Source organism: Vulpes lagopus, chromosome 19 (assembly GCF_018345385.1).
Source record: "Vulpes lagopus strain Blue_001 chromosome 19, ASM1834538v1, whole genome shotgun sequence".
Lineage (NCBI taxonomy): Eukaryota > Metazoa > Chordata > Mammalia > Carnivora > Canidae > Vulpes > Vulpes lagopus.
Genome location: NC_054842.1, coordinates 46169549 through 46195773, shown reverse-complemented (window position 1 = coordinate 46195773; position 26225 = coordinate 46169549). Strand labels below are relative to the sequence as shown.

General features: G+C 44.6%; 1 protein-coding gene across 1 annotated transcript in view; it reads left to right on the top strand.

Moving 5' to 3' along the window:
* The window catches only part of MINDY4B (MINDY family member 4B), a 35324-nt gene extending 18789 nt beyond the window's left edge, over nt 1–16535 (top strand). The window contains exons 8-12 of the mRNA XM_041733653.1: nt 25–95; nt 1746–1818; nt 2621–2782; nt 13814–13994; nt 16071–16535. Coding sequence (XP_041589587.1) covers nt 25–95; nt 1746–1818; nt 2621–2782; nt 13814–13994; nt 16071–16213 — 630 coding nt within the window. The 3' untranslated portion in view covers nt 16214–16535. The remainder of the gene's footprint in view (nt 1–24; nt 96–1745; nt 1819–2620; nt 2783–13813; nt 13995–16070) is intronic.
* The last annotated feature ends 9690 nt before the right edge of the window (nt 16536–26225 follow it).

The window sequence follows — 26225 nt, the reverse complement described above, 5'->3', positions numbered from 1 at the left end:
TTTTTTTTCTGTCCTCCCAAACAGTTCAAAGGGGAAGGAAGCCATGGTGTCATCTTGTTTCTTTACAGCCTGATCTTCTCCAGAACATTTGAAAGGTAAATCCAACAAATATTTGCACAGGCATTTCCTATAGCTCTGAGATCACAAAGGTGATATACTCCGGGGTCGGAAAATACTTTCATGCCCTGTTGGAAACATGAGTACAGTGTGGCTTCTCCTGGATGCTCTTCGGTGGATTTACCCTTTTCTGTAGTCGGTTTGGCCATATTAATGGGTGAGTGGACGTCACCAGGAAGGTTTGGATTTGCTTTTCTAGGGCACTGGTGGCTTCCTGCTTCTGGTGGTTATAACTGTGGACAGAGAACGCCTAAGCTTCTTCGCATAATTTTCATAATAGGAATATTTTATTATTTATATGCACAAAAAGATATATCCACAGATTATTTTTTTTTTTTGCCTCTATGATATGCAAAGCCCTATTCTTGGCACCATGGAAAATATAAATGAAAGAAGAGGTGGCCTGACCTGCAGGGTCTGGTCTGGGAAAGACAGGAGGTGTACACAGGGGTACTGGGCAAGGTGCAGGTGGTACTTCATGTACCAAATGAGGTGTAAAGACAAGGGGTCTTAGGGGATTCCAGGGGAGGAAGAATCCGCAGCAGATAGACTAGTCAAAGAAGACTCCTTAGAAGATGTGGGCTCTGAAAAGAAGGTAACCTTTTAAGAGTTAGAGAGAGATGGAAAGGAAGATTTCCAGGCCCCAAAGCAGTGTTCCCAACACCTGGCTTTTGCATAACATCGTCACATTTTTGTGGTCTCTATTATTATTTGCTTAACAGTTTTCTTTAAATCAATACATATTTGACTATTAACTTCCCCCCCAAACCTTCATATCCTTTAAATCATGTATTTGCTGTACTAAAGAAAACTGTATTAAGCTCATCACTATAACGCTTTTTTTTTTTTTTTTTTAAAAAAAATCACGCTGCACTTTGGGCAATGCTGCCCTGAAGCATACCTGAGGCCACCAAGGCACTCATGATGCGTGACCCAAGTTTGCAGTTCCTATTCATAGAAGGGCGGTGGGGTAAGGATGCCTCCTGCGAATAGGTTCCTTCATCACAGGTCACACGCCAGTACTCAGCACTTCTCCCTGGGTGAGAGCAGGAGCCACATTCCACCTTGACCTCACACAGTCCAGGCGAGGACCCCAAGTCCTGATCCCTGGTGAAACAGCAGAGGCCGCCCCTTCTGCTGCCAGGAAATGGGCTTAACCCCCAAACTGGTATTTTCTGCCTTGAACAATCTGTTCAACTCTGCCTTGGGCCAGCACTCTCTGCAGTGCTCATGTGTCACTACCCTAAGCCAAGCGTCCCTTGTTACCCAGAGCAAACAGTTTCTCCCCCGTGCCCCCCACCCCCAGCACCCACTGGGATTCTAACACACACACACACACACACACACACACACACACACACACACACGTGTGAGCCTGACACTTGAGCCTTCTCCCTCACCGCCTATCAGCAGCTTCCCCCAACTGCATCCCTAGCTCTTCCCATCACCTCCGCAGCCTCAGAGGCTTTTCCAGGGAGATACGCAGGTGTGAGGCACGCGGGAAGGACGGGGGCTAGGTGACCCACTGGACCGTTGCTTTGTGTTGGGAGGTGGAGAAGGAGAGGTTGCAGGTCCCTGGTGCAGTCATCATCTCTGACCAAAGGCTGATGGTGTCTCACATTCTGCAGGCTTCAGAAGGACCTAGATGCCTCCACCACTCATCTGTTACAGCCAAGTGTGGGGGGCTTCCTGTGCAGGCAGGTAGGTTGGGAGACTTTGCCTTTCTATTGTAGAATCTGAATAAGGCTTTTTCCCCCCCAATTAAGTATATTCTCTCCTGAAGTGAAGAGTGATCAAGCTACCTCTGAAGGACTGAGAAGATGCTGCCCTGAGTTTGTTATCAGACTCTACCTTCCCACTTAACCTCTGAGGGCCCCATATCCCTGAGAGTCTTCTGTCCCCCCAAGATTTTATTTATTTGTTTGAGAGTGAGAATGAGAGAGAGAAAGAGAGCATGAGGAGGAAGTTGGGGCAGAGGGAGGGGGAAAAGCAGACTCTCCGCTGAGTGGGGAGCCCGAAGCAGGGCTCCATCCCAAGACCCCAAGACTATGACCTGAGCCGAAGACAGCCGCAAAACCAACTGAGCCGCCCAGGTGCCCTCTCCCTGAGACTCCATAGACCTATTAGAAAAATACCTTGACGAGACCCACCAGGAATCCCTAATAATGGAAAGGAAAGTACTAGAAAAACAGTTTAGCTGATTGCTTCTTAAATTGCAACTATGAGAAAGCAGAGTTTAAAAGGAATGTAAAGGGAGGAAGGGCAATAAGATCTGAGTGCGGCCATATGGGGTATGGCTCAAGAAACAAGTCAATAGACTCCTGTTTTAACCCTACCAGAGGTTGCTGACATGTTTTTCCCAAAGTGGATATTAAGGGATCCAAAAGTGGATATTTTTGAAGCAAAACTGGTCATCCTTCAGTGATCATTAAAAGGACAAAGAAATTAAGTCCTTTTGTCATTGCTACAGAGAATGTAAATATTTGTAAAATATGTCCTCTAGGCAATTTTGAACATGATTTTAACTGGAAGAGCAAGTCCAAATGTCTTTAATGGCTATCAGGAGGGCAAGTCTCAAGAAATATTACATGGAGTCCTGACCCGCAGTGACGTCGGGTATTTGCAGTGGGGTAAGGATGCCTCTGAGGATGACAGGCTGGTGCAGGTGAGTGTGCTTTGATTCTCAGCCACACAACCTAAGTGTAAACATTTTGCTTTTTTTTTTTTTCAGTCTCTATATTCAGGCAATGAAAATCTGAGCTAACTTTGTCCTTTTCTATATTCCCGCACGCTTCCCACCCGCCACATACACATATACAAACAGAGACTTTCAGAGTCTAAATGTAAATAGCCGAGTCTCCTGTACTTGTTTCATATTTATTTTATGCATTTTTGTGTACAGAGAGTACAGGTAGTATAAGTAAAATGCAAATAACTTTTTGAAAAACAATACTTGAAATATTCAGACGAAAAGAAAGCTCCCTTCATCCCCATCCAGGGACAGGCCTCCTTCTCAGAGATCAGTACTGGCAGCAGCCCATGGGTGTGGTCCCAATTTATTTATGCAAATGAATCCATATTTCCTATCTATTGCTTAAAGCTTGAAGAAAAAAATCACTGGGGAAAAAAACTTTTATGAAACTCCCCCTTTATGGAACTCCTCCCCTAAAGATTTCCAGCTCAGGGGATTCACAGCCTCCGACAACCAGAAAGGAGAATGTGCTGTTGAAAAACATCACGAGAGAACTAAGTCAGATGTGGTTCTGCAGAAATAAACAGGAGAGAGGGTGAGGAGGCAAATACACCCAACCCCAAACCAGACATCAAAGACGCTTCTGTGATAGTTTCACGAAGATCATCACCCTAGAACCCAGGGAGGGCAAGGCGGGTCCTGTGAAAAGCAGCGCTTCTCTGGAGTGGCCATGAGATGAGCAGGGCTGTGATTCAACAGGATGAGGACGGGCCCCCCAGCCCTTCCCCCCTCACCAGCACCAAATGAGGGCCTGGCTCCTCGGGCCTGTCCTGTCCTTCACTCTCCTCGTTCAGCTCAGAATCCCTTTCATGGACATGAGACTTCACGCTTTAGAAGATCCTCTTCCATCCAGAGCTTCGCACCTTCCCTCCTGCCGTTGGCTCCGGCCACAATGCCTCATTCATGAAATCCGCATCTCGTGCCTCCTACAAATCCTGTATCGGATGGCACCAGAGGAGTAGAGTTTGACCATAGCAGAATTAAGTACGTGTTGCCTTACGAGCATGTTTAAAAGTTTGTTTGCTATTCCTTAGGTTTGAAATCCAGGTCCATCGTAGAAAAATGAGAAGTGACTGATAAGCTAAAAGCAAAAGAAATGAACCCATTCCCAGCACCCAGGGATCAATCCTTTCAGAAATGCTTCCTTGTCTTTTTCCTTCTTATATGAATATGTCATATTCTACTCTTCAGAAACATGATTATTATCATTTGACACAGATATCTGTAAAGTGTCAATGGATGTATGCCCTTCGTCATATGTAATGGATGCAAAGAATTCCACTGCGTGGATATGAAAGACGGTGTTTTGAATATATCCTGAACACAGAAGGGATTTGTTATTGTTATAAGATTCCTAACCATCCGGTCCTAGATCATCTGAGGACTCATCTTAGAATTTGATATATCGGTAATAAACAGGAAAGCTAAGCCATAAGGAAGGGATCTATAGATTTCATTTTACGTATTTTTCTCTCTTTTGTTTTTTTCAACCACACATGGTCATTTGATGTCCATATGGGGTCAAGCACTCCGTACCTCTCCCAGCCCAGTAAGAGGCCAAGACTCAGTTTGGGAAAAAAAAAAAAAGGGGGGGAGGATACACCAGGGGCAAGTTTCAAAGAGTGGGGCACAGAAACCATAATAGTAATTGTACTGCTTTGTCTGTGATTACAAAGCTCTTTCACACGGTTTCACTATATTCTCATTATAAACTACAAAGATTTTTAAAAGCGTTTCTCGTATTTCAGTCGTTTGCGTAGGTAATTCACAGCTTTGTCGTGTCTCCACACCTGCTCCACACTCTGCTATTATTTGATTAATATTTTTCTTTAAATCAAATCCTTGTAAAAATTTGAATGTAACCTCTTCTGCAGCAGTAATACAAGCCATGGATTTGACACACTGTTTTGGGTTTTTTTTTTTCCTAATACGTGTTCACATAGGTAAATAAACAGGTTTTGTTTGAAAGCTCACCCCAGGGCCACTGGCTTTCCTGCCACATGCCACCAATCGGCATTTGTGCCACACTTTGGAAACCTGATTTAAAAGTGAGGGAGGGGGATCCCTGGGTGGCGCAGCGGTTTAGCGCTTGTCTTTGGCCCAGGGCACGATCCTGGAGACCCGGGATCGAATCCCATGTCAGGCTCCCGGTGCATGGAGCCTGCTTCTCCCTCTGCCTGTGTCTCTGCCTCTCTCTCTCTCTCTCTCTCTCTCTCTGTAACTATCATAAATAATAAATAAATAAAAAATAAAAAAAATAAAATAAAAGTGAGGGAGGTTCTATAATGCGTAGGAAGTGGCCCTGACCTGAAAACCAGGAGACTCCGTTAGAGGCTTTGCCCTGCCACTCACAGGATCTCACTTGGGCTGGTCACTTACCTTCTCTAGGCCTGTTCCTCACTCAGACTAGTGTCCTAACATCTGCTCTGCAACCACAGGACTGAGGTGAAGAGCAAACAAGATAATAAATGCCAAAGCCCACTGAAAAGCCAAAAATGGCCCATATGATGGATGATAAAGAACGACAGTACAGTCATTCTTGTGACTGTACTGCTCACCCAGGTAGTAAACCACCACCTGGGTGGTTCAGTCGACTAAGGGTCTTGCCTTCAGCTCAGGTCATGATCCAGAGGTCCTGGATTCACCCTCTGCTTCTCTCTCTGCCCTGCTTGTGCTCTCTCTCTCAAATAAGTAAAATCTAAAAAAAAAAAAAAAAAGGACAGTAGAGTGCATTCATTGATCATCTCCTGATTGTGAGGCTCTGTATCCAGATACAAAGATGAGTCACACATGGGCCAGTACATATACATACACCAATTGTTTGAGGAAGGATATAGGCACTAAATGATGGAGAACAGTGGTCTTGACACTGGCTGTACACTGAAATCACCTGGAGAGGTTGGTTCTTTAATTGAATTTATTTATTTTTTTTAGTTTTCTTCCTCAACAAAATTATGTGGAAGACAGAGACTTTCCATATATTCCCTGCCCTCAAACACGCATAGCCTTCCCCATTGTCAACATCTCCCACCAGAATGGCGTATTTGTTAAAATTGATGAGCCTACACCGACACATCAAAATTACTCAAAGTCCATAGTTTACAGTACAATCTTGATGTTGTATACTGTATGGATTTGCAGCAAATGTATAATGACACGTGTCCACCATTATAACATGATACAGAGTAGTTTCACTGCCCTAAATATCCTCCGCACTCTAACTAGTCACCCCTCCCTCCTCCGCCCCCAGGGACAACTGATTTTTTTTTTTAATTTTATTTATTTATTCCTGAGAGACACACAGAGAGAGGCAGAGACATAGACAGAGGGAGAAGCAGGCTCCATGCAGGGAGCCCGACGTGGGTCTGGATCCTGGGACCCCGGGATCACAACCTGAGCCAAAGGCAGACGCTCAACCACTGAGCCACCCAAGCGCCCCAATAACTGGTCTTTTTACTGCCTCCCTGGTTCTACCTTTTCCAGAATGTCGTATGGTTGGAAGGATAAAGCCTGTAGTCTTTTCAGATTGGCTTCTTTCACGTAGTAATATGTAAGTTCAAGGTTCTTCTATGTCTTTTCACAGCTCAATTGCTCATTTCTTCATAATGCTGAATTATATTCCCTTGACTAAATAATATTCCGTTGCTGTACCACAGTTTATTTGTCCATGCACCTGCAAAGGACCTCTTGGATACTTCCCAGTTTTGGCAAAAGCTGCTATAAACACCCATGTGCAGATTTTGGGGGACATGAGTTTTCAACATCTTTAGATAGATACCAGGGAGCATGATTGCTGGGTATATGGTAAGAGTGTGTAGTTTTGTAAGAAACTGCCAAACTGTCTCGCCAAGTGGCTGTGCATTCTCGCGTCCCCACCAGCAGTGAGTGAGAGTTCCTATTACTCCCCATCCTCACGAGCACTTGGTGTTGTCAGTGTTCTGGATTTTGGCCATTCTCATAGGTGTGTAGCGGTATCTCATTGCTGTTTCCATTTTCATTTCCAGGATAATATGTGGTGAGGAACATCTTTGCATATGCTCATTTGCATCTGTATATTTTGTTTGGCGAGGCGTCTGTTAAAGCCTTTGGCCTACTTCAAGAGCTTTTAAAACTACCAGTGCCAGCTCATCCCCCAGAACACTGTCAGATTCATGGATATAGGACCTGTGTAGGCGCACAGGGACCCATGCTCAGAAGGCCCTGCCCTTGCTGTCACCGCCTACAAAATTCTTAATAATTTTTCAGTAAGGATCCCTGTATTTTCATTTCACCCTGGGCCCCAATGGCAAGGCCAGTCCTAGCCAGTAGGGCCAATGCCCCTATTCTATTTGATCTAGAGAACATTTAAGCATCAGAATTTGAAAGCCCACAAGTGATTCTAATGGGCAAACCTTTGTTCTAGAGCAGGGCTGCTCCACCTTAGTCCTACGTGACATGTTAGACTGGATAATCTCCTTGTGGTGGGGCCTGTCCTGTGCACCATGGGATGTTTAGCAACCCCCTGGCCTCTACCCACTAGATGCCAGTAGCTCTGCCCTTCAATGTGACAACCAAAACTGTCTCCAGACATTGCCAAATATTCTCCGGGGGACAAAATTGCCCGGGTTGAACTGATGCTTTAAAGGAAGGGAAACTCTCGTTAGATCTAACTGATTAAATCCATGTGTGTAGAATTGAAAAACCCACTATTGCAACTAAAATTACAAGAAAGCATATCTTCTTTCAAGTGGTATCAGCATGGTTGACAGCTTTCTGCTCCTGTAAACATCTGCAAGGCTTTAGGGACAAGTCTGAGAACTTATCTTCAATTAAAATTAAGGAGGTGTTTGCTAAATAGCTACTAAGTGGCTCTGAGAAAAGGGACGATGTCAAAGACTGTGCCACATGGAAGGGAGGGAGGTGACACTGAGCACGTGCCTCAGAGTCAAGAATTCAGAGATCCAGTGCTACCGTTTTCTCTGGAACACACTTCTACACGAGTCAGCTCAGACCCATAGAGCTGCTAAGTCATGCTTTACAGAAAATTACCTGCAGAGCCTAAAATATCCTCCAATAATAAAGTGGATATTTGTCGGGACCTTAAAGTAAGCCAAAAGGCCAGGGCATAAGGTAAAAAAATAAGGAGCTTTCCTATGAGAAGAGGGCAAAATGTACCAGACGACAGGACCACCGTCCAAATGCTTGCTCATAAATTGGAAGTAGGGCAAAGCACGGAAGCTGCCCACGTTAGCTTTAAAATCTACGTAGAAGTCAAATCTGCAATGCTTCTATCTTTTCGAAAAGTGACTCATGTGACTCTTCATCCTTCCTTCTTGGACTCAGTGTTCTCTCTCCAGGGAGACTCCTATGAATCCTGCCCTCAGTGAAAATTGCCTGCAATTGTACACTAATGGCTTGAAGCCCCAAGGATGTTTATTATGCTGTCTCTGTCATGCACCTGGAGTTTGGCTTCAGAACAAATGTATTAAAGAGCAAATACTGGCTGGTGGTTAGTTTGCTTGCTTGAACCGCCGAGATCTATGAATGTGTTAGACATATACACATATACATAGAAAGTTTTTTAGTGGAAGGTGCTTTTTTATTCTTTCTCGAGCAGCTCATTATTGGGGATAGAAGCCATTCAGAACTCATTTGTATTATTAAAATAATTATATATAATTATGCTTTATATATAAATATACGATATTATATATATATATAATTTTAAATGTATTTTTCACATCCCTGAGGGTGGAAATTAAAGAAAGTATACACGAAGCGTATTTATTCGTTGTAGCGCTAACGGCCTCTTGTATAGAGCACGCACTATGTGCTAGGTTCTCTCTGAGCCATTCGCGATGCCTCATTTCGTCCAGTCCTCCCTTCCCCTCAAAGTTGTAAGTATTAGTTTTAGTCCAGGGTCTGTCGTTTGGCCATTAATTTTGCATATGAGAAAATCCAGCCAGAGACAAGTGCAGGAACTTGCCCACGGCCACCAGCTGGGTGTCAGAGCCGGTGTTAGGATGCCAGATTCCACGTGTATCAAAGCCCATCTTCTGCTACTGGGCCATGCTGTCCTTAGCATCTTTTCTTGTCTTCGGATAAAGTGCTCAATGCAAAATGCCAGTTCTTAGAATGTTAGTCCTTCACAAGTGCTTTTATAATCTATCATATCTTATCTATTTACATACAGATGTGGATGTGTATTATATCATCTGTAGTGTCTATTATAGATGCACTGATGTTAGACTCGAACATTTATTTATTTTAAAAGATTTCGTTTATTCATTTGAGAGAGAGAGAGAGCATGAGAGAGCGAGCAAGCATGAGCAGGGGGAAAGGGCAGAGAGAGAGGGAGACACAGGCTCCCCGCCAAACACAGAGCCCAACTCAGGCCTTGACTCCAGGGCCCTGGGATCATGACCTGAGCTGAAGGCAGATGCTTAATGGACTGAGCCACAGGTGCCCCTTGAACATTTATTTGTTTTTAGAGATTTATTGATTGATTTTGGAGAGAGACAAGGAGGAAGGGCAGAGGGAGAGGGAGAGAGGGTCCTCAAGCAGACTCATTGAGCACAGAGGCTGAACTGGGGGGGCTCGATCCCAGGACCCTGAGATCATGACCCAAGCCAGAATCAAGAATTGGGTGCTCAATCAACTGAGCCACCCAGATGCCCTAGATGCTAACATTTAGATGGTGGCAACACCAGGGCTAGGTTTTAGAAGGCATGACTCAACAAGCGAGACCTTTATACATTGACTTCTAGGTTAAAGCAGATGCGAATTTGAGCTGATAGTGAACTACACATACGTGGGGCACATACTCTGAGAAGTATCTGCCCCCCTTCACCTGCGGCCAATTATATGGCCCTGAGACTCGTGCCAACGAGAAGACTCATACGACTGCAATGTATCCGGAAGCCGAATAGTTCACAGTATTTTATCATAGAACTGAAATACTTTGCAGAGCAAAAGTCTGCTCAGAAAGAACTAGATGTGGTTCCAGAACAGTGCTCCCTGTATCACTGGATTGAAGATCCCCGATGGATTGAAGAATCCCTTCCTTTCTGCTCCGAGCAGGGTAACTCCTCCACACAGGACTCACGAATGTGCCACCTGGGTCCTTAAGCACTTTATGGGCATTTAGGGGCTCCTGCCTCCGGTGAGTGCTGCAGGTCAGAAGACTATATGTATCCACGGATAATAAAGATCTGATATAGGAAAGGTTCCCGAGTTCAAAAGAAAACCAACGTGCTAACAGATTCTGGTGGCCAGGTGAATCCCATCCTGTAATGCTGCATCTGTCTTCCTAAAGTAAATCTCTTCCTAGTCTGGGGTAAAATTGCAGAGACTGCAAAAACACACTGCCTTTCAGTCCCAATGTCACAACCCAGTGGGTGAGATTGAAAAAAACAAAACAAAACAAAACAAAAAAAACCTTGGAGTTCTCATTAGATGACACGGCGAGCCCCCCAGAGCCCACCAGACTGACAGCTCCTGCGGAACACAGCCAGCTACCCGCAAGATGAGGCGCTGTTTTGAAGCCTCCCGTCACTTTTCTATTTGGAGGTACAGGTTTCAGTGTGAGGTTCCAATACCTAAGTGAGAACATAAAGCAGTTTGAGTCTAACGCCATCTGGAAAGCCTTAGGAGGTTCGCATTATCTTCGCACCTGCCACCGAGAAGAAAAATCAACTCTGATTTTTTAGGAGGGACCGAAGCCATTTAGGCCTTGCTGGAATCACTCCCCGGGCAGGCCTGGCAAAGCACACCAGCATCCCAGCCATACCCTCTTCCCTCTTTAAAGTCCCTTTAAAGAGACCAGGAGAGAGGAATCCAACCATAAAAGGACCACATACCTGCAAACTCGCTGAGGGGAGTTCCCTCGACTCCGTGTTGCAGCTGCAGAGATGAAAGCCAGGCCTCTCACGGTTATGCACGCGAACCGTCACCAGGCATGAGGGAAGAAAGCACAAATGTCCACCTTTCTCCCACTCCGATTTCCACCCTGGGCCCTTCGGACTTGCCATAGCAAAGCTCGTTAATGCAAGGGCACATTCCAAGCGCCATCGTTCTAGATGCCCCCCCCCCAAAAAAAATTGCTGGACTCCATCCTTGCCTTGGCATGTGCGCAATTTGTCCACCCTTCGTCCTGTCCCTATAGTGTCACGCTGACTTAAGGGATACAGGTTATGAAAGCCTTGATTACTGCACAAAACGCCGGGCTTATTACACAATGAGTGAACTTAAGGAGAAAGGTATTTTATTTATAGCACTACTGTATCACAAGCTAATTTCCTTGTTCACCATGGCAACGTGAGGCAACACGCACAAATTCTGCATTGGGGGAATCTCACCAATAAAACATATTTAGAACGCTGCTTTTGGGGGCTGGAGGTTAGCAGATCCACCGTCTACCCAACAGCGATACACATCCTTCACCGAAGGTTCCAGTCAAACACATTCTGTGGCGTACTAAGAAGAGAAGGGGTATAATATACGGCTGGATTCCATCGGGAGGTGCTTTTTTGTTTTTGTTTTTGTTTTTGTTTTTGTTTTTTTGCAGGACTCACTTTACACCAGGTGTATTCTCAGCTGTGATCTTAAGGCTTGCCTCTCAGGGTTAATGCCCCCAGACTGCCTTGACAGTCACACATGACATTTTTCTTTCCACTAGGATCTCTCAAGGCAAGCGAGGCCCTGCCCACTCAGTTGTGCAGTCTCTATATGGTGACTTTGGGGGTTGGAGATGGTTGTATTTATAACTACTTCATCTTCCTCCTACTCTAATAAAATCTTGAGTAGCTTTGAGCTCAGAAGAGAAAACCGTTGCCTTGTTGCAGGAAGTACCAAGAGTGTGGTGTCAGCACCTTGCAGGGTGTTCAATCTGAGCGCCAGCTGAATTTTGCCTACGTTACAAAAACTCTGTGCAACAATATCATGCGTGCCTATACGCTATGACATCCCCCCCTCCACCCCAGTCACAATTTACAGGAACTTTCATTGGTTGGAAACCAGCCAAAATTCAGGGTTTTTTTTTTTCTCCATTTCAACAGAAGTAACACTTTATTCCACACGGCCCTCGATTTCCTAGTTTGCCCAAGTTTTCCAACCTTACCGATTCCACGTCCCGCAGATCGTATTTTGGTTACATATGACCTTAGTGCACTAGGTGCCCCGGCAAGCAGGCCTAAGAAAGAAAATGCTTCTCTTATAACTAATGAATGGTTACAAGGTTATTTGGAACTTGTGGGTGGATTCTTGGAACGTAAACACATTGGGCTGCTTCCATGGCACATCCTCTGTGTTTTATTTCCGATGGAGCCAGTGGGCGACTTGCCCGTTTGATATGTGAGATGCTCATATTATATTCAGCCCAGAGGGGGCTAATTCTAGTGTGAGTAGATAAGCAAATCTACTTGAGTAGATAAGCACCCCCCATGAGCATGTCCAAACTGAGGTGCTAGGCTGGCACCCCCTTTTCAAAACTGCTCGCTAACCCTGACTTTGTGTCTTTCAAACGCAGTAATAAAATTTTCCTCCGGCAGCTAAAAGCCAAAAACTTAAAGACAAAAGCATTTCTGATTCACCCACTCACCCACAACCGAAGAATTTAAAACAAAACGAAGAGACTTGAATAGAACTATTGAAAAATCAAAATGTCAAGTTATTAGCCCTTAATACTTGGGTTTATGCAACGTGGTAATTTCTCAAAGCGGGATCTTCCCTAACACAGAACCTGTTCTTGAACACGCCGTGAGACTCTAAGGACTGACGAAGAAAAGAAACAGAATTGGGTCGTTATGGGAAGACACACTAAGGCTGAGGGTCCAGGAGGTTTCCCTGGCATCACATGAAGATGATGGGGTTTTTTTTCCCTAAGTAGTTCATGCTCATGTCTCTAACTAGAAAAAGAAAAGTTTTTAATATTAATGAGTCTTGCTGGCAATATGTGCTTTCTTGCCTCTTTAAACAAAGTGGTAGATATCATAAATAGAAATGCACTGTCATACCGAGATACCCTCGGGGGCTGTGGAGTGTGCCTCTCGGAGTGGTACTTGGCCAATCTAACTCACTAGCTATGAGAGCTCCAGGCCGGATTGAAAGTTGCCTGGAAAAACGAGATGAACTAGTTAAAAGAGTGAACTGCATATTATTACTGTAATGCTAAACTACTGTACTCAGCCCTCAGCCCCTCTCCCATCCCATGTGCATGTTGATATGCAGATACGGGTATATATGTATGAGCATTTGAATGTGTATGTGACAGTGCATCCCCCTCATTTCCTGGGAGCCCTGTCCTCCATTCAAAATATTCCCTATTTCTCTATTCTAAATATTTTTTTTAAGATTTTATTTATTTGAAAGAATGAGTAGGAGAGAGCATGAGCAGGGGCGAGGTGGCGGGGGGGGGGGGCGGGTTGCAGAGGGAGCCTGCTGCCGGCCTGGAGCCCAGGACCCTGGGATGATGACTTGAGCCGAAGGCAGACACTTACCCAATGGAACCCCCCAAGTGCCCCTCTCTTTTTTCCTAAATTCTAAATAGTTAGTGCTCCCAGAAGTCTGAACACCTGCTGAAGGAAATATTGCCCTGTCTTGGGCATAGGAGTAAATACACCAGTCGGTGATGAAGACAAACTGAAGTTCTGGTATTCCACTCCCACACTTGTGTTTCAGCTTATCTATTTGTTCTCTCCTTAACATCAAAGCCAAATTGAGGTGTTTCCACGTCCTCGGTGAGGCCATCCCCAAACTGCAGTAGCCCCCCTGGGCCACACCATTTGTACATGGAAATTCACTCATGACACAGCCTCCACTTGAAAGCACATGCACGCGGGGTGCCCTGCACACCTGCAAGTGCAACAAGAAGCCTCCGAACTGCTTTTTGCCCACGATGATGTGTCAGCATCTGCCTTGATGTGACCAAATTTCTATATTCATCCGCATTTGCGTCTCCCCTTCCAGGTGGGCAGCATGCTGAGGACTCCCAAATTACCTATTTGGCTGTGCAACATCAATGGAAATCCCAGTGTCCTTTTTAGCACCAACAGGCAGCTCTTGTCAGACTGGAAAGCGGAGCGTCGCTTCGATCTGTACCTTTACAGGGGCCGCCCCCCCCAGCAGAAGCCTGTGCATCTTACAGTAGGTGAGCATTTCTGGCTCCGAGGGCCCCCCTCGTGGGCGCTGCAGTGCGCTCGGAAAGATGCACCTGCCGATGTTTCACAGCCCTGTGCACATTCACACTAGCTCTGCAGGAAGATGCTTCGGCTTGAGCTCTGAAATGAAACCCGTGCACGAGTCCCACGGGCCTGAACCCAAGCTTTGCAGCCTGGGCCATCCAAAGCTGCTCTCAATGAGAGCAGGGGCCTTGAGAAGCAGCACAGAAGCTTTGGGTGGTGAGAAAAAATAAAAGGGGGAGAGGCAAACTTCCAAGAAGCCCCCTCCAGGGTCTTTGATGTGTGAGCAGGAGGCATTTAATGCCTGAAGGAAGAACTGGAAAAAGGGAGGGATTGGGGCAGGGGTGTTGGACTTGGTCAGTTCTATCCTACAACTGATGGGCTGATCATCCAGTGACCTAAGCAAGCAAACCCAGAGGGCATTTCTGTTCAGGTATTTGAGGGCCTACTAAGTGCCTGACACTCGGAAAGCAACAATAACTAAGTCAGAGTCCCAGCAAAACTTAAGAGGTTCCAGTCCAATGGGAGAAGCAGACGACCACGCAGGTCATTTTATTTCAGTTACAACCATACTTGTTTACACTCGTAAGGGAAAAAGACTAAACTTTAAGTGTGTTTACACACTGGCCCTTCAGACAGGGGAATAAACACGATGAGACCAGGAGTCTGTACTGGGTACCTCGGCTCTACTGGTGGAGCCTTGCTGGTTTGATGTTTCACTCTTGGCATTTAGCATCATGGGCCTGGTGTTAAGCAACTTTTTGGTCTAATGACCAAATCTGGAAAAGTATCTTAGTGACTCTTATCTGTGTGGCTCCTAATTCTTCTTTAATTATGAGAAATATATATTTGCTCATTTAATTTAGGGGGACGTTGACAAGACGTTCCTTCAAGTATGTTATCGTTTCTACTTTATTCTCTTCTTTGAGGAAAGTATCGTTTTTTGAAAGATTTTATTTCTTTATTGGAGACAGAGAGAGAGAGCCCATGTGTGCTCGCAAGGATGGGGAGGGACAGAGAGAGAGGGAGAGAGAGAATCCCAAGCATACTGCGCTCAGTCCAGAGCCCAACATGGGGCTTGATCCCAGGACTCTGAGATCATGACAAGAGCCAAAACCAAGGGTCTTGCTTAACCAACTGAGCGACCCAAGCACCCCAGAAAACAATATGTGTGTGTGTGTGTGTATATATATATATATATATATATATATATATTTTTTTTGTATTAACTCACATGCATTGCGAGCATTCTCTTCTGGGCACTGTCTTGGAAGCTATACATGTAATCCCATTAAGTTCTCCCAGAAGTCATATGAGGTAGTACTATGAAGTCTATTTTCACAAAGGAGAAACTGAGGTATACAATAAGCAGTTATTAACTGACTAAATGAGGCTGAGAGATGTTAATACCCTCTCAAATGTCACATGAGACAAAGCTGGCTCTTGAACCTAGTCCTTGATACCTCACTCAACTCCTTCGCCCTTCACGCAAACATGTGACTGTATTCTTAGAAGCGATGAGCTCTCCTTTCTCTTGGTTTTCCTGACAACATCCTGTGACCTACACTTGGCTCTATGTGTCACATCATGGTGTTGAAATATGCATCACATGACACAAATATTCATGGTCTAAAATACACAACCCGTGTAACCATAGACTTGTTTTGTATGGGGCATTTCTACATACCATCTCCTGGAATCCCCCTCTGTTTAACCAGTTCTAGGAACACAGCTTGCTGGGCCCAGCTCCTGCCTACCTGTGGTGTTTTCCTTCCCTCCTGGCTTCCTCTAGAATCGTGTGTGGAGGCTAGGGCCTAAATGCTGGCCATTCGGGGCACCTGCGTAGCTCAGTCAGTTGGGTGTCTGACTTTGGCTCAGGTCCTGATCTTGGGGTCCTGGGATCTGGCCCCACAGTAGGCTCAGTGTGGAGCCTGCTTCTCCCTCTCCCTCTGTCCCTCCCCTTGCTCATGCTCTCTTTCTCTCTCTCTCTCAAATCAATAAAATCTTTAAAAAAAAAAAAAACACTCTGGCTCTTCCCCACTCAGATACTCACTCCCATCACTGGGAAAGGAACCAACATGAAGATGAACATGGACCAGGAAGACGGTTTTCTCCAGTGGAGATGGCAATCAGAACCAAGTGGAGAGAAGCCACTGTCAACTGGAATGGAACCATTCCTTTTCTCTAAAGAGAAAACCAGGATGTGCAACGACATCTGAAGCATGAAAGCTGCTGGGGTATGAAGCTAATGTGTGTGTGTGTTGGGGGGAGACCACTTCATACATTCCTCATTCATGAACCCCAGTGAGAAAACATGTTAGCCATTCTCATTCTCTCTCTCTCTCTCTCTCTCTCTCTCTCTCTCTCTCTCATCTCTGTGAAGCCCTCTGCAGTTGCTCTAAGTGCTATGGAAGAAACACAGGCCCTTCCAGCAGGGCCTTGCAAGGTGTATCCTCTATACTTGCATAGACTGGTTCCTTCATTTTATTCAATAAAGCAAATGAAGTGTCTTTCCTGTATGTTATTTTCGAATTAGTCTTTTCCTGGTGTGATTCTCCCTGAGGATTATGGACGCAGGCAGTTAGCTTTCATTTGGGGATGAAGTCATCAGTAATGCATCATCAGATTTTTAGTTATGGCAAGAACTCAAGCCTTCTCAAAGACTTCCTGGTAGAGAGAGCATTCCTTTCCAAGGTTACATTTCACATGCCCACATTAGCAAGATCTGGTCATTAAAATAGTAAATGGGCTTCTTTGGGCTTGAAGCAGGGACTATTCCTGGTTCTGGCAGCTATAGTAGTTGACTTCTGGGTCCAGGCAGTCAAGGCGAACTCACGGAAGGAGACATTCTTTCTACCAATGCTATGTTTCTTGTCTTTACAAGCTGAATATAAATACATAGACAGACAAACAGATAAAATGAGAAAGAAATCTTATTCCTAGATAAAACAAAATTACATGTAAAAATAGAATCTCTTCTTACGTCACTGTTAAAAGGGGAAACAGTCCTTTTTAGAATGTGATCTTTCCCTGTCCTGTTGAATGCTTACGCTTGTTTCTGAAGACATACACAGAGTAGGACACATAGTCTCTCTTTAAAAAGTACGTGGAAAAAAAAACAAAAAAAATAAATAAATAAAAATAAAAAGTACGTGGAAGCCATCTAGACCTTTTTTCCTACCCACTCCACCCGTCTGCCAACGCACAGCCAGGGCTCTGTATTCGCAAGGCAAAGGTTAGATTGCTAGGAACACCTTTTCCGCACCCGTTGTCCGAATTAATCTGTGAAATGCACTTTCATTTGGCTCAAAGAATAATGTTTTAACTTAAGGAGCAGTAGAAAATGAAACTTCAAGGTGAATAATAAATTATGTCAAAAAAGAAAGCCAATTTGGCTTGGATTGCTGATTACAGTATCTTTATTACATTGGTGTTTTCATGAGGGATTTTAAATCCATTGGACAAATAAGTGGATCCTTTTCAACCCGTGTTTTCTTTGGTTTTAGTCTTAGCAATAATGGGCTTTTCCTGAGGTGCAGGTCTGGTTTTTTTGTTTTGTTTTGTTTTATGGGTACTGGGTTACTTCTAACCAAACGTCCCTGTTGGGAGTGGACTGCTGGAAAGCTTAGAGACACGGAGAAACAACCACACAGGCCTCAGGGAGGAAGCTTCCAGCATGAGTAAGAGATTTCACTCCAAGTGTCTCAAACAATAAGGACCTGCTTTTCCAACAAGAATGGTCCAGCAAGGGATCTGTGGCTCTCTTAGGTCAATCATGATTCATCTTCTAAGGCTGAGAACAGGACACTTGTTACCAGGACAAAATCGGGGCTCTACCGAAGGAAATAGTCTACAACAGGATGACTGTTGTGTAGACAACCGGCTGCACTGCCTGGCAGTGTATCTGTCCTTGCAAAAGGCATTTTTTAATTGGCCTCATTTTCTGAGTCTATTTTTGGTCCCTACCCTATTTTTCCTTGGAATTTCTAATTTATTTATAATTTGTGGCATTTTGTCATATTTTATGTGTTGTAATCTGTCTTAAATTATTCCTGGAACAAATCTATAAATAAGTAAAATAATAGAGGAAAGATTAAGAACCTATGTCTTATATATAAAGGTATAATAATTTTGAGATATATATATATATACATATATATATACTTTGACATAAAAAATAAAGGTATTAATCACTTTTCATGTCAACATTGGTAAATGAGTTTTTATTTTGTCTTATTAACAGGGCACCCAGTATTTTTTTTTTTTTTTAAGGTGGAAACATGCTATTTTAAAGTAGCTAGAAATGCTCTGGGACAATTAGATCACCTTTGAACTTTCCATGTTTTACGAAAAATGACTTTATCCTATCAGCTTCTTGTTTGTATTTTTTTTTTTAATTTTAGATTTATTTATTTGAGAGAGAGAGAGCATGAGTGTGTGTGGGGGGAGGCACAGAGGGAGAGGGAGAGAGAGAGAATCTCAAGCAGACTCCTTGCTGAGACTGGAGCCCTACGTGCGGCTCCATCTCACGATCCTGAGATCATGGCCTGAGCCAAAACCAGGAGTCACTTAACCGACTGGGCCACCCAGGTGCCCCCTGTCCTATCAGCTTCATTAATCAGGAAAAAGCTGATTGCTTGAAGACAGAGACTAACAATTTTTCTGAATAAGTTACCTAAACTGACTGTATCCATAGTGAGACCAGGCCTCTGAGGAGATGGCAAATACTTTTTGTTTCCTCAATATTGATTCAGAATGGTCTGTCCCTTAAAAATTATTGTTTGTTCTTAGAGAAGATACATGTGTGATTTTTTCAAGTACATGTTCACCGATGTGGCAAGACCAGGTGGGAGCTGGCCCCGGGGGTGGGCAGCCCAAGAGTCCCTTCCCCCATACTGGCTGGGTTTGGCCTTGTGCTCACCAGGTCTGTGCAACCTGCAGTCACCCCTGGGCCTGACTCTGTTTACAGGTAAGTAACCCAAACTGTGGATATATACTGTTGACTGTTGCAATGGCCTTTTCAGGGCCTTAGAGACACAACCGTTTGTTCATTCATTCAGGGAACTCTTCTAACAGCTCCTGGGTGCCAGGCAGTCTGTTGGGTGCTAGAGGAATATGGTGAGCACCTCGACCATGGGCTCTCTTCTCTCATGGAGCTTAGACCCTTCCAAGGAGATGGCATTAATCAGAACACCACTTCAATGAGTATAGCTTGAAGACTGAGATAAGCATTGAGAATAAAGGCCTGGAAGTTAAAGAAAAGGCTTCTCTGAGAACAGATGGTTAAGCTGAGGTAGGAAGCTCAGTAGAAATAACCAGGAGAGTCATAGAGGGAATGGCAGGGGCAGATCCCAGTGGTGAAGGTGCTTTAGGAACAGAGAAACCAGTGGGGCCGAGGTGCAGAGAGCAAGGCAGAGAATGGCAGGGAAGCAGCTTGTGGTCAGGGGAGGGCAGGACCTGCTGTAGGGCAACCTTGGAAGGTTTTAAGGGGCCTGGCAAGATGTGCATTTTGAAGCAAGTGCCTCAGTGTGGAGAATGGGCTGGAGAGAGCCTGGAGGGGATGCAGAGACTAGTGAGGAGGCTATGGCTGTGGTACAAGGCTAGAGACAGTCAGAAAAGGCACTGGCAATAAACAGCAGACCAAAGCGGGTCACTCGGGAGATACCCACCCCTTGTCTTGGCAGACAAGGCCGAGAGATTGATTTCAGGGGTAGGCAGAGGAGGGGGAGGGAGGGCTCAAGAATGACTTCCAAGTTTCTGATTTGGAAACTGGTGGAAGGCTGTGCCTCCACTGAATTGGGAAACACTAAAAGCATGGCCGATTTGGAGAGGAAGAAACCCTAAGGTCAGGCTTGGGTGGAACATTTATGTGGAGAAGTAGAACAGTGGGTTAGAAATAGGGACCTGGCACTCAGAGGAGAGGCTTGGACCAAACACATCTGGGAGTCTTGATGGGAAGTAATGTGAGGGTCTGGAATAAATGTGCCTAAGGAGAGTAGGAAGCAAGAAGAGGGCTGGTCTAAAACTGAGCCCTGAGGACTTCCAGGGTCAGTAGTCGAGTAAGGTATGATGGGCCGGAGAAGGAGGTAAAGGAGGAGCAGATGGATATAAGAGGTGGCTGTCCAGTGATATCTAAATAAAAGGTATCTTCGGTCAATGATTCTTGATGTTAAGGTCAACAAGAGGGGGGATCAAGTCAAGTCTGAATAAATCCAGACAGTTGTTTCCAGGATGGCAGTCTAACTTTAATTCTACAGAACATATTCATTTCTCATTTTCTTCCACGAAGTACTTGGAATGGCTGGTAACTGGCGAACCTCTTAGAGAACTGGGCGTTGAACCCAATAAGAAAACTTCTCACTACTCTCCACAAGGTGGTGCCATGAGAGTGACTTTTTTCAATATCATTATCAAATCTAATTATCAAATACATGCGAGTGACTCGGTCACACACACAAAAAACAGTAAATAATTATAAAATTAATGTAAAGGATATTTCATCTTTGTGGCACCTGAAACCGGTATCTCTAAGCATGGTGGGTAGAAGTGCTCTAACCTAGGAGTCTTCCTCTCTCCTCTGCTCCAAGAGGGAGAGCAAGAACTAGAAATGTTAACTTGGGAATCGCCCCACATGCACCACTACCTCCCCGGTGCTGGCACCACTTGCTCTCCCTGGACTATTAGGAGAGCCATCCACGTGCTCCCCTCACTTCTCTCCCAACCCTTTCCAGTCCTTTCTCAACACAGCCATCAGTTCTCTTTTTAAAATTTGAATCTGATCATATTATAAGTAATTCACATCACTGTCATTTTTATGTAATTAGGACAAAATGCCAAAATCTCAACGTGATCTGTGAGAGCCTGTAGGATTTAGCTCCTGATCCATCCCCTGCCACTCTCCTGCTCATCACCATACTCCACCCAAGTCAAGTGCATCCCCACCTCAGGGGCTTTGCCTGCATGTTCCTTCTGCCCACAGTGATCTTCATGCTTGTTCTTCAGATCTCTGCTGAAAACCACTTCTCAAAGGCACCTTCTCTGATGCCACCGCCCCCCCCCTAATAGGTCTCTCTGGTTCTTTATATCACTTGCAATGATTTGCAATGACACACTTATTTGTAAGCTTCTGTGTTCCATGCCTAGCGACCCACTAGACCCGTGGTTTTCAAGCTTTGGGTTTCAGCCCCCCTTGATGCTATAAAAAATTATCAGTGACCCCAAAGAACTTTTGCTTACCTGAGTTATATCTATTAATTAATATTTGTCCTATTAGAAATTTAAACTAAAAATTATTTAAATATTAATTCATTTAAAATAGCAATAGTAAAACTTATTTTCTTTTTTAAGATTTTACTTATTTATTCATGAGAGACACAGAGAGAAAGAAAGATGCAGAGACACAGGCAGAGGGAGAAGCCGGCTCCCTACAGGGAGCCTGACACAGGACTCGATCCTGGGATTCTAGAATCACACCCTGGACCAAAGGCAGGTGCTATACCACTGAGCCACCCAGGGATCCAGCAATAGTAAAACCTATTACATATTAACCTAAGGCAGTATTCTATTAAAAAACAACAACAACAACAACTGTATTTCTCAGAGGAAAAAAATAGTGAAAAGAGTGTCATTACTTTACATTTCTGTAAATCTGTTTGATGGCCAGCTTAACATAAGATAGCTATATTCTCACATCTGTCTCTGCATTTAATCTGCTGTGATATGCTTATAGGTTAAAATATATGAAGAAAATCTGTCCTCATATATTTAGCTGGAAAAGAAGGAGAAATTGAATAGCTTGTGGCTATTCTTCTTTGATACTACACCAAAACTCTACAAGTGGTCATTTTTAAAAGGTTAGTTGCAGTATAGAAACTGGAATCATATCAATGAATTCTTCAAACACTGTTACATCAAAATCCGTTCATGTATATTGCACTGTAGGTGGATCTTTCCTATGCATTTGTCATTTGGAAAATACTGGTTTGTAGGGGTGCCTGGGTGGCATAGTCAGTTGTGTGTCTGACTTTTGATTTCAGCTCAGGTCATGATCTCAAGGTCATCAAGCTCCATGCTCGGCAGGGAGTCTGCTTGGGATTCTCTCTCTCCTTCTCCCTCTGCCCCTCCCCTCACACATTGATGTGCATGCGCGCTCTCTCTCTCTCTTTCTCAAATAAATAAATCTTTTTAAAAAAGAAAATACTGGTTTATTGAGTTATGAAGATCCTTAAATGACATATTTTATAATACAACATCAAAAAATCACAGTAGTTACTAATGAACTATTGCTACACGAAACAACACGGATGGAACTCACAAACATAATGTTGAAGGAAAAAAAACCAGAGAGGAAATAGCTCATGCTGTATGGTTCCATTGATATATAGTTCAAAAACAGACAAAACTAATCTGTGGTGATAAAGGTCAGGAGAGTAGGTACCCTTTGGGGCAGTGACTAGGAGGAGTAAGGGGGGTAGTGGGAGTAGTAATAATGTTATATTTCTAAGTCTGGGTGCTGGCTACACAGTTCTGTTCACTTGCAAATTTTTTTCAGAATCATATGCTTAAATGTAGGCTCTCTTCTATGTGTATGTCACAGCTAATAAAAAGATTTCTCTTAAGAGGACGTTTGGAGATAGACAAAAAGATCAATGGAATGGAATTATGAGCCCAGAAATGAATCCTAAATTTCATAGTCAATTGATTTTTGACAAATAGGCTGAGACAATTCAGTGGCGGGAAGAATGGTCTTTTCAGCAAATGCTGGGACAACTGGCTGTCCACATGCAATAAATGATTTTGGATCCCTAACTCACACCATATGCAAAGATTTAACTCAAAGTGGGTCAGAGATTCAAATGTAAAAGCTTAAAGTGTTATCCTTTTCTTCCTTTCTTAGAAGAAAGCTTAGGAATACATCTTTGTGATTTTGTTTTAGGCAGTGATATCTTAGATGCAAAAACCAAACACACAAACAATAAAAGACAAGATTAATAAGTTGGACTTTCTCAAAATTTAAAGCTTTTGTGCTTCAAAGGAAACCATCAGGGAAAGACAACCCACAGACTGGGAGAAAATATTTACAAATCATGCATCTGGTAAGAGACTTGTATCCGGAATATATAAAGAACTCATATACTTCAATAATAAGAAAACAATCCAATTTTAAATACGCAAGTGATTTGAATAGACATTTCTACAAAGAAGATCTACAAATGGCTCAATAAACATGCAAAGTGATTTCCAACATTATTAGCTATTAGGGTAATGAGATACCACTTCACACTCACTAGGACTGTTATAGTCAAAAAGACAAGTGTTGCTGAGTAGGCTAAGAAATTGGAACAGTCACACACGGCTGGTGGAAGTATAAAATAGTGCGGCCACTTTGGAAAACAGTTTGGCAGCTCCTCAAAATGTTAAGTATAAAGCTACCATATTACCCAGCAATTCCACTCCTAGGTCTATACCCCAGAAAAACAAGAACATACGTCCACACAAAAAACATGCATACAAATGTTTATATCAGCATGATTTACCATAGCCAGAAAAGCAGAAACCACTCAAAGTTCCATCACCTGATCAATGAAGAAACAAAAAAATCACACATCCCTACAATGGAATATTATTCGGCCGTAAAGAGGAATAGCACACGTAGGTAACTGCATCACGATTGGCTTTAACATAGGTGAATTTCAAAAAAGTATGCTACGTGAGAGAGGCTAGTCACAAAAGAGCACATATTGTGTGCTTCCATTTCTGTCAAGTGACCGGAATAGTCAGGTCTACAGAGGCACAAAGTAGGTTAGTGGTTGGCAGGGGGACAAGGGGGTGAGGGTAGGTGAGGAGGAGGAGGAGGAGGAGGAATGGCTGCTAATGGGTCCAAGGTTCCTTTTGGGGGATGATGAAAAATTTGAAACCTAGATTATGGGCAGCCCGGGTAGCTCAGTGGTTTAGCAACACCTTCAGCCCAGGGTGTGATCCTGGAGACCCAGGATCGAGTCCCACGTCGGGCTCCCTGCACGGAGCCTGCTTCTCCCTCTGCCTGTGTCTCTGCCTCTCTCTTTCTCTTTGTGTCTCTCGTGAATAAATAAATAAGCTCTTAAAAAAAGAAAGAAAGAAACCTAGATTACGGTGATGGTCACACGCTGGGCACATATAATAAAGGTCGTGCACATAGGTGAACTTTATGGAATGTACGTTATAAGTCAGTAAGGTTGTTTATTAAAAATAGCTGTTTATAAGGGGTACCAAAACCATTCCTGTGAAAGGGACCATCGTGAAATAATAAAGATCCGATCGATTTGCAGAGGCCAAACATCTCTGCCCCTAACCAGGGCATTTTGAGAGGCGTGACTGTTCCTCGGGGTGGGGGGTGGTGAAAGTTTCATCACCATCTGCCATCCCCAACACAACCAACTCAGTTCCCTGCAGAGAAACTGGCATTTGGCTGGTTTCAGACCTTGAACTCAGACTCTTCCCGGACCTAATCAAGTCCCTTCCCCTCTCGTCAGCTTTGTATTTTGCATGAGGTTATAACCCCCGGGGAGGGATGCGGCTGGTCCTTCCTCTCCCTTGGATGCTCCAGTGACACCCACGTTCACGGCCCTCTTCCTTCCTCTTCTTAGTGCTTAAATGACTGAGCACCAGCCGCACGAGATGGGCTGCAGGGAACACCCAGGTTGCCCCTCGGCAGCAGCCCAAGAAGCCACGTTGTGCAAGAGCTAATCAGACTTGACCAGGCAGAAAGACGGGGTGGTGGGGGGGGAGCCCTGATGGGCAAAAACAAAAGTGGCAGGTGAGCAACCTGCTTGGCTGCTACTTAAAAGTAAGACAGATTCACTAACTAAGCAATTTAAAACCACAGGGGAGGAAGGAGGCGTGCAAATGAGCTGGCTAAGCCACCTTAACCGTTGCTGTCGCCAAACACGACTGCCACTGGGCGGTTCACAGGACGCTCAGAGAGCGCGAGCAGCGCCAGGCCACGGGGGAGGAGTGTGCACATGTGCACACTGAGTCATCTGCTAACCAAATCTGGTTTCGAATAGCATCATCGATGCGATACTCCAGAGCCCGGATTGCATAAATGTAATAAAAATGCACAAAGTTGTTACCCGCACAAGGTTGCAAGCGCGGCTTGAAGTTAGCTAAGGCCGCCCAAAGCTGGCGGCACGTGGGATGAAAAGCTAATCTGGTATTTCTTCCATCGAATGGGATTCCCTATTTTGACAAAGCAATGACACAGCCCAGAAAACACTTTGCTCTTTATCGTGTCTGGGTCCCTTCGGCCCACACGCTCAGGTCGAGGCCGTGGGCATCAGGAGAAGGGTGAAGCTACTGTCCAAGAATTTAATAGCTCTGCGCACGTAAGGTATGCTGGATGTCCTCGTCCTGCCCTCAGCCGGGGACCCCTTCCCAGGCACCCCCAAGGAAATTTATGTCCCAGACAACAGGCCACATCTGGGTTGGTTCCCCCCCCTCCCCGGCTTCTTCTCCCCCAGAAATCATCGGAGAGCTCTTGGACAGTTGTGTCTACACGGAGCCTGCGGCTAAGTAAGTGACCAACCCTTAAGCATCACGACACCCTGTCCCTTCCATCTTTCTCTGCTCCTTCTTTTCACAGACTCCCTCGTGAGTCATCTTTGACCTGGGAAACAGATTTCATCAGTCCTTTGGTGTTGATGGAAAGGTATCTTTCGGTGATCTCACCAGACAGTTCCCTCTTTTGATGAAAATAGGCAACAAAGCAGGAGTGATGCTGGTGGGAGCAGGTTGGAGGGGGAGGAGGGAGAAGGGGGTGAGGAGGGAGAAAAGGGGGGGAGGAGGGAGAAGAGGAAGAGGAGCTGAGAGGGAGGACAGACCGACCCTCCAGGGTATGTCAAGACAGGTGGCTAAGAGTCCAGCCTCCCCAAGAAAACAGAAAACAGCACAGCCCCGTAGCTGAGCCTATTTTAGAGAAACCTGTACCAGACACCTGTGTAGTCAGGATAGCTGGTCCTTCTAGAAAGCCTGGCTCGTCATTTTGTTTCAGAAGGTAACAGTAGTCCCGCGCGGAGCTCCAGTTATTTTGAATTAACACGACCCACAGTCTATTCCCAAACTATTAGGAAGACAGGAATTCCGTTGCCTGCCTCAGGCTCCTCCCCACAGTCGTGAAACAAGGACAGAAAAGAGGATGACTCCAACCTCAGCGAACCTCCATA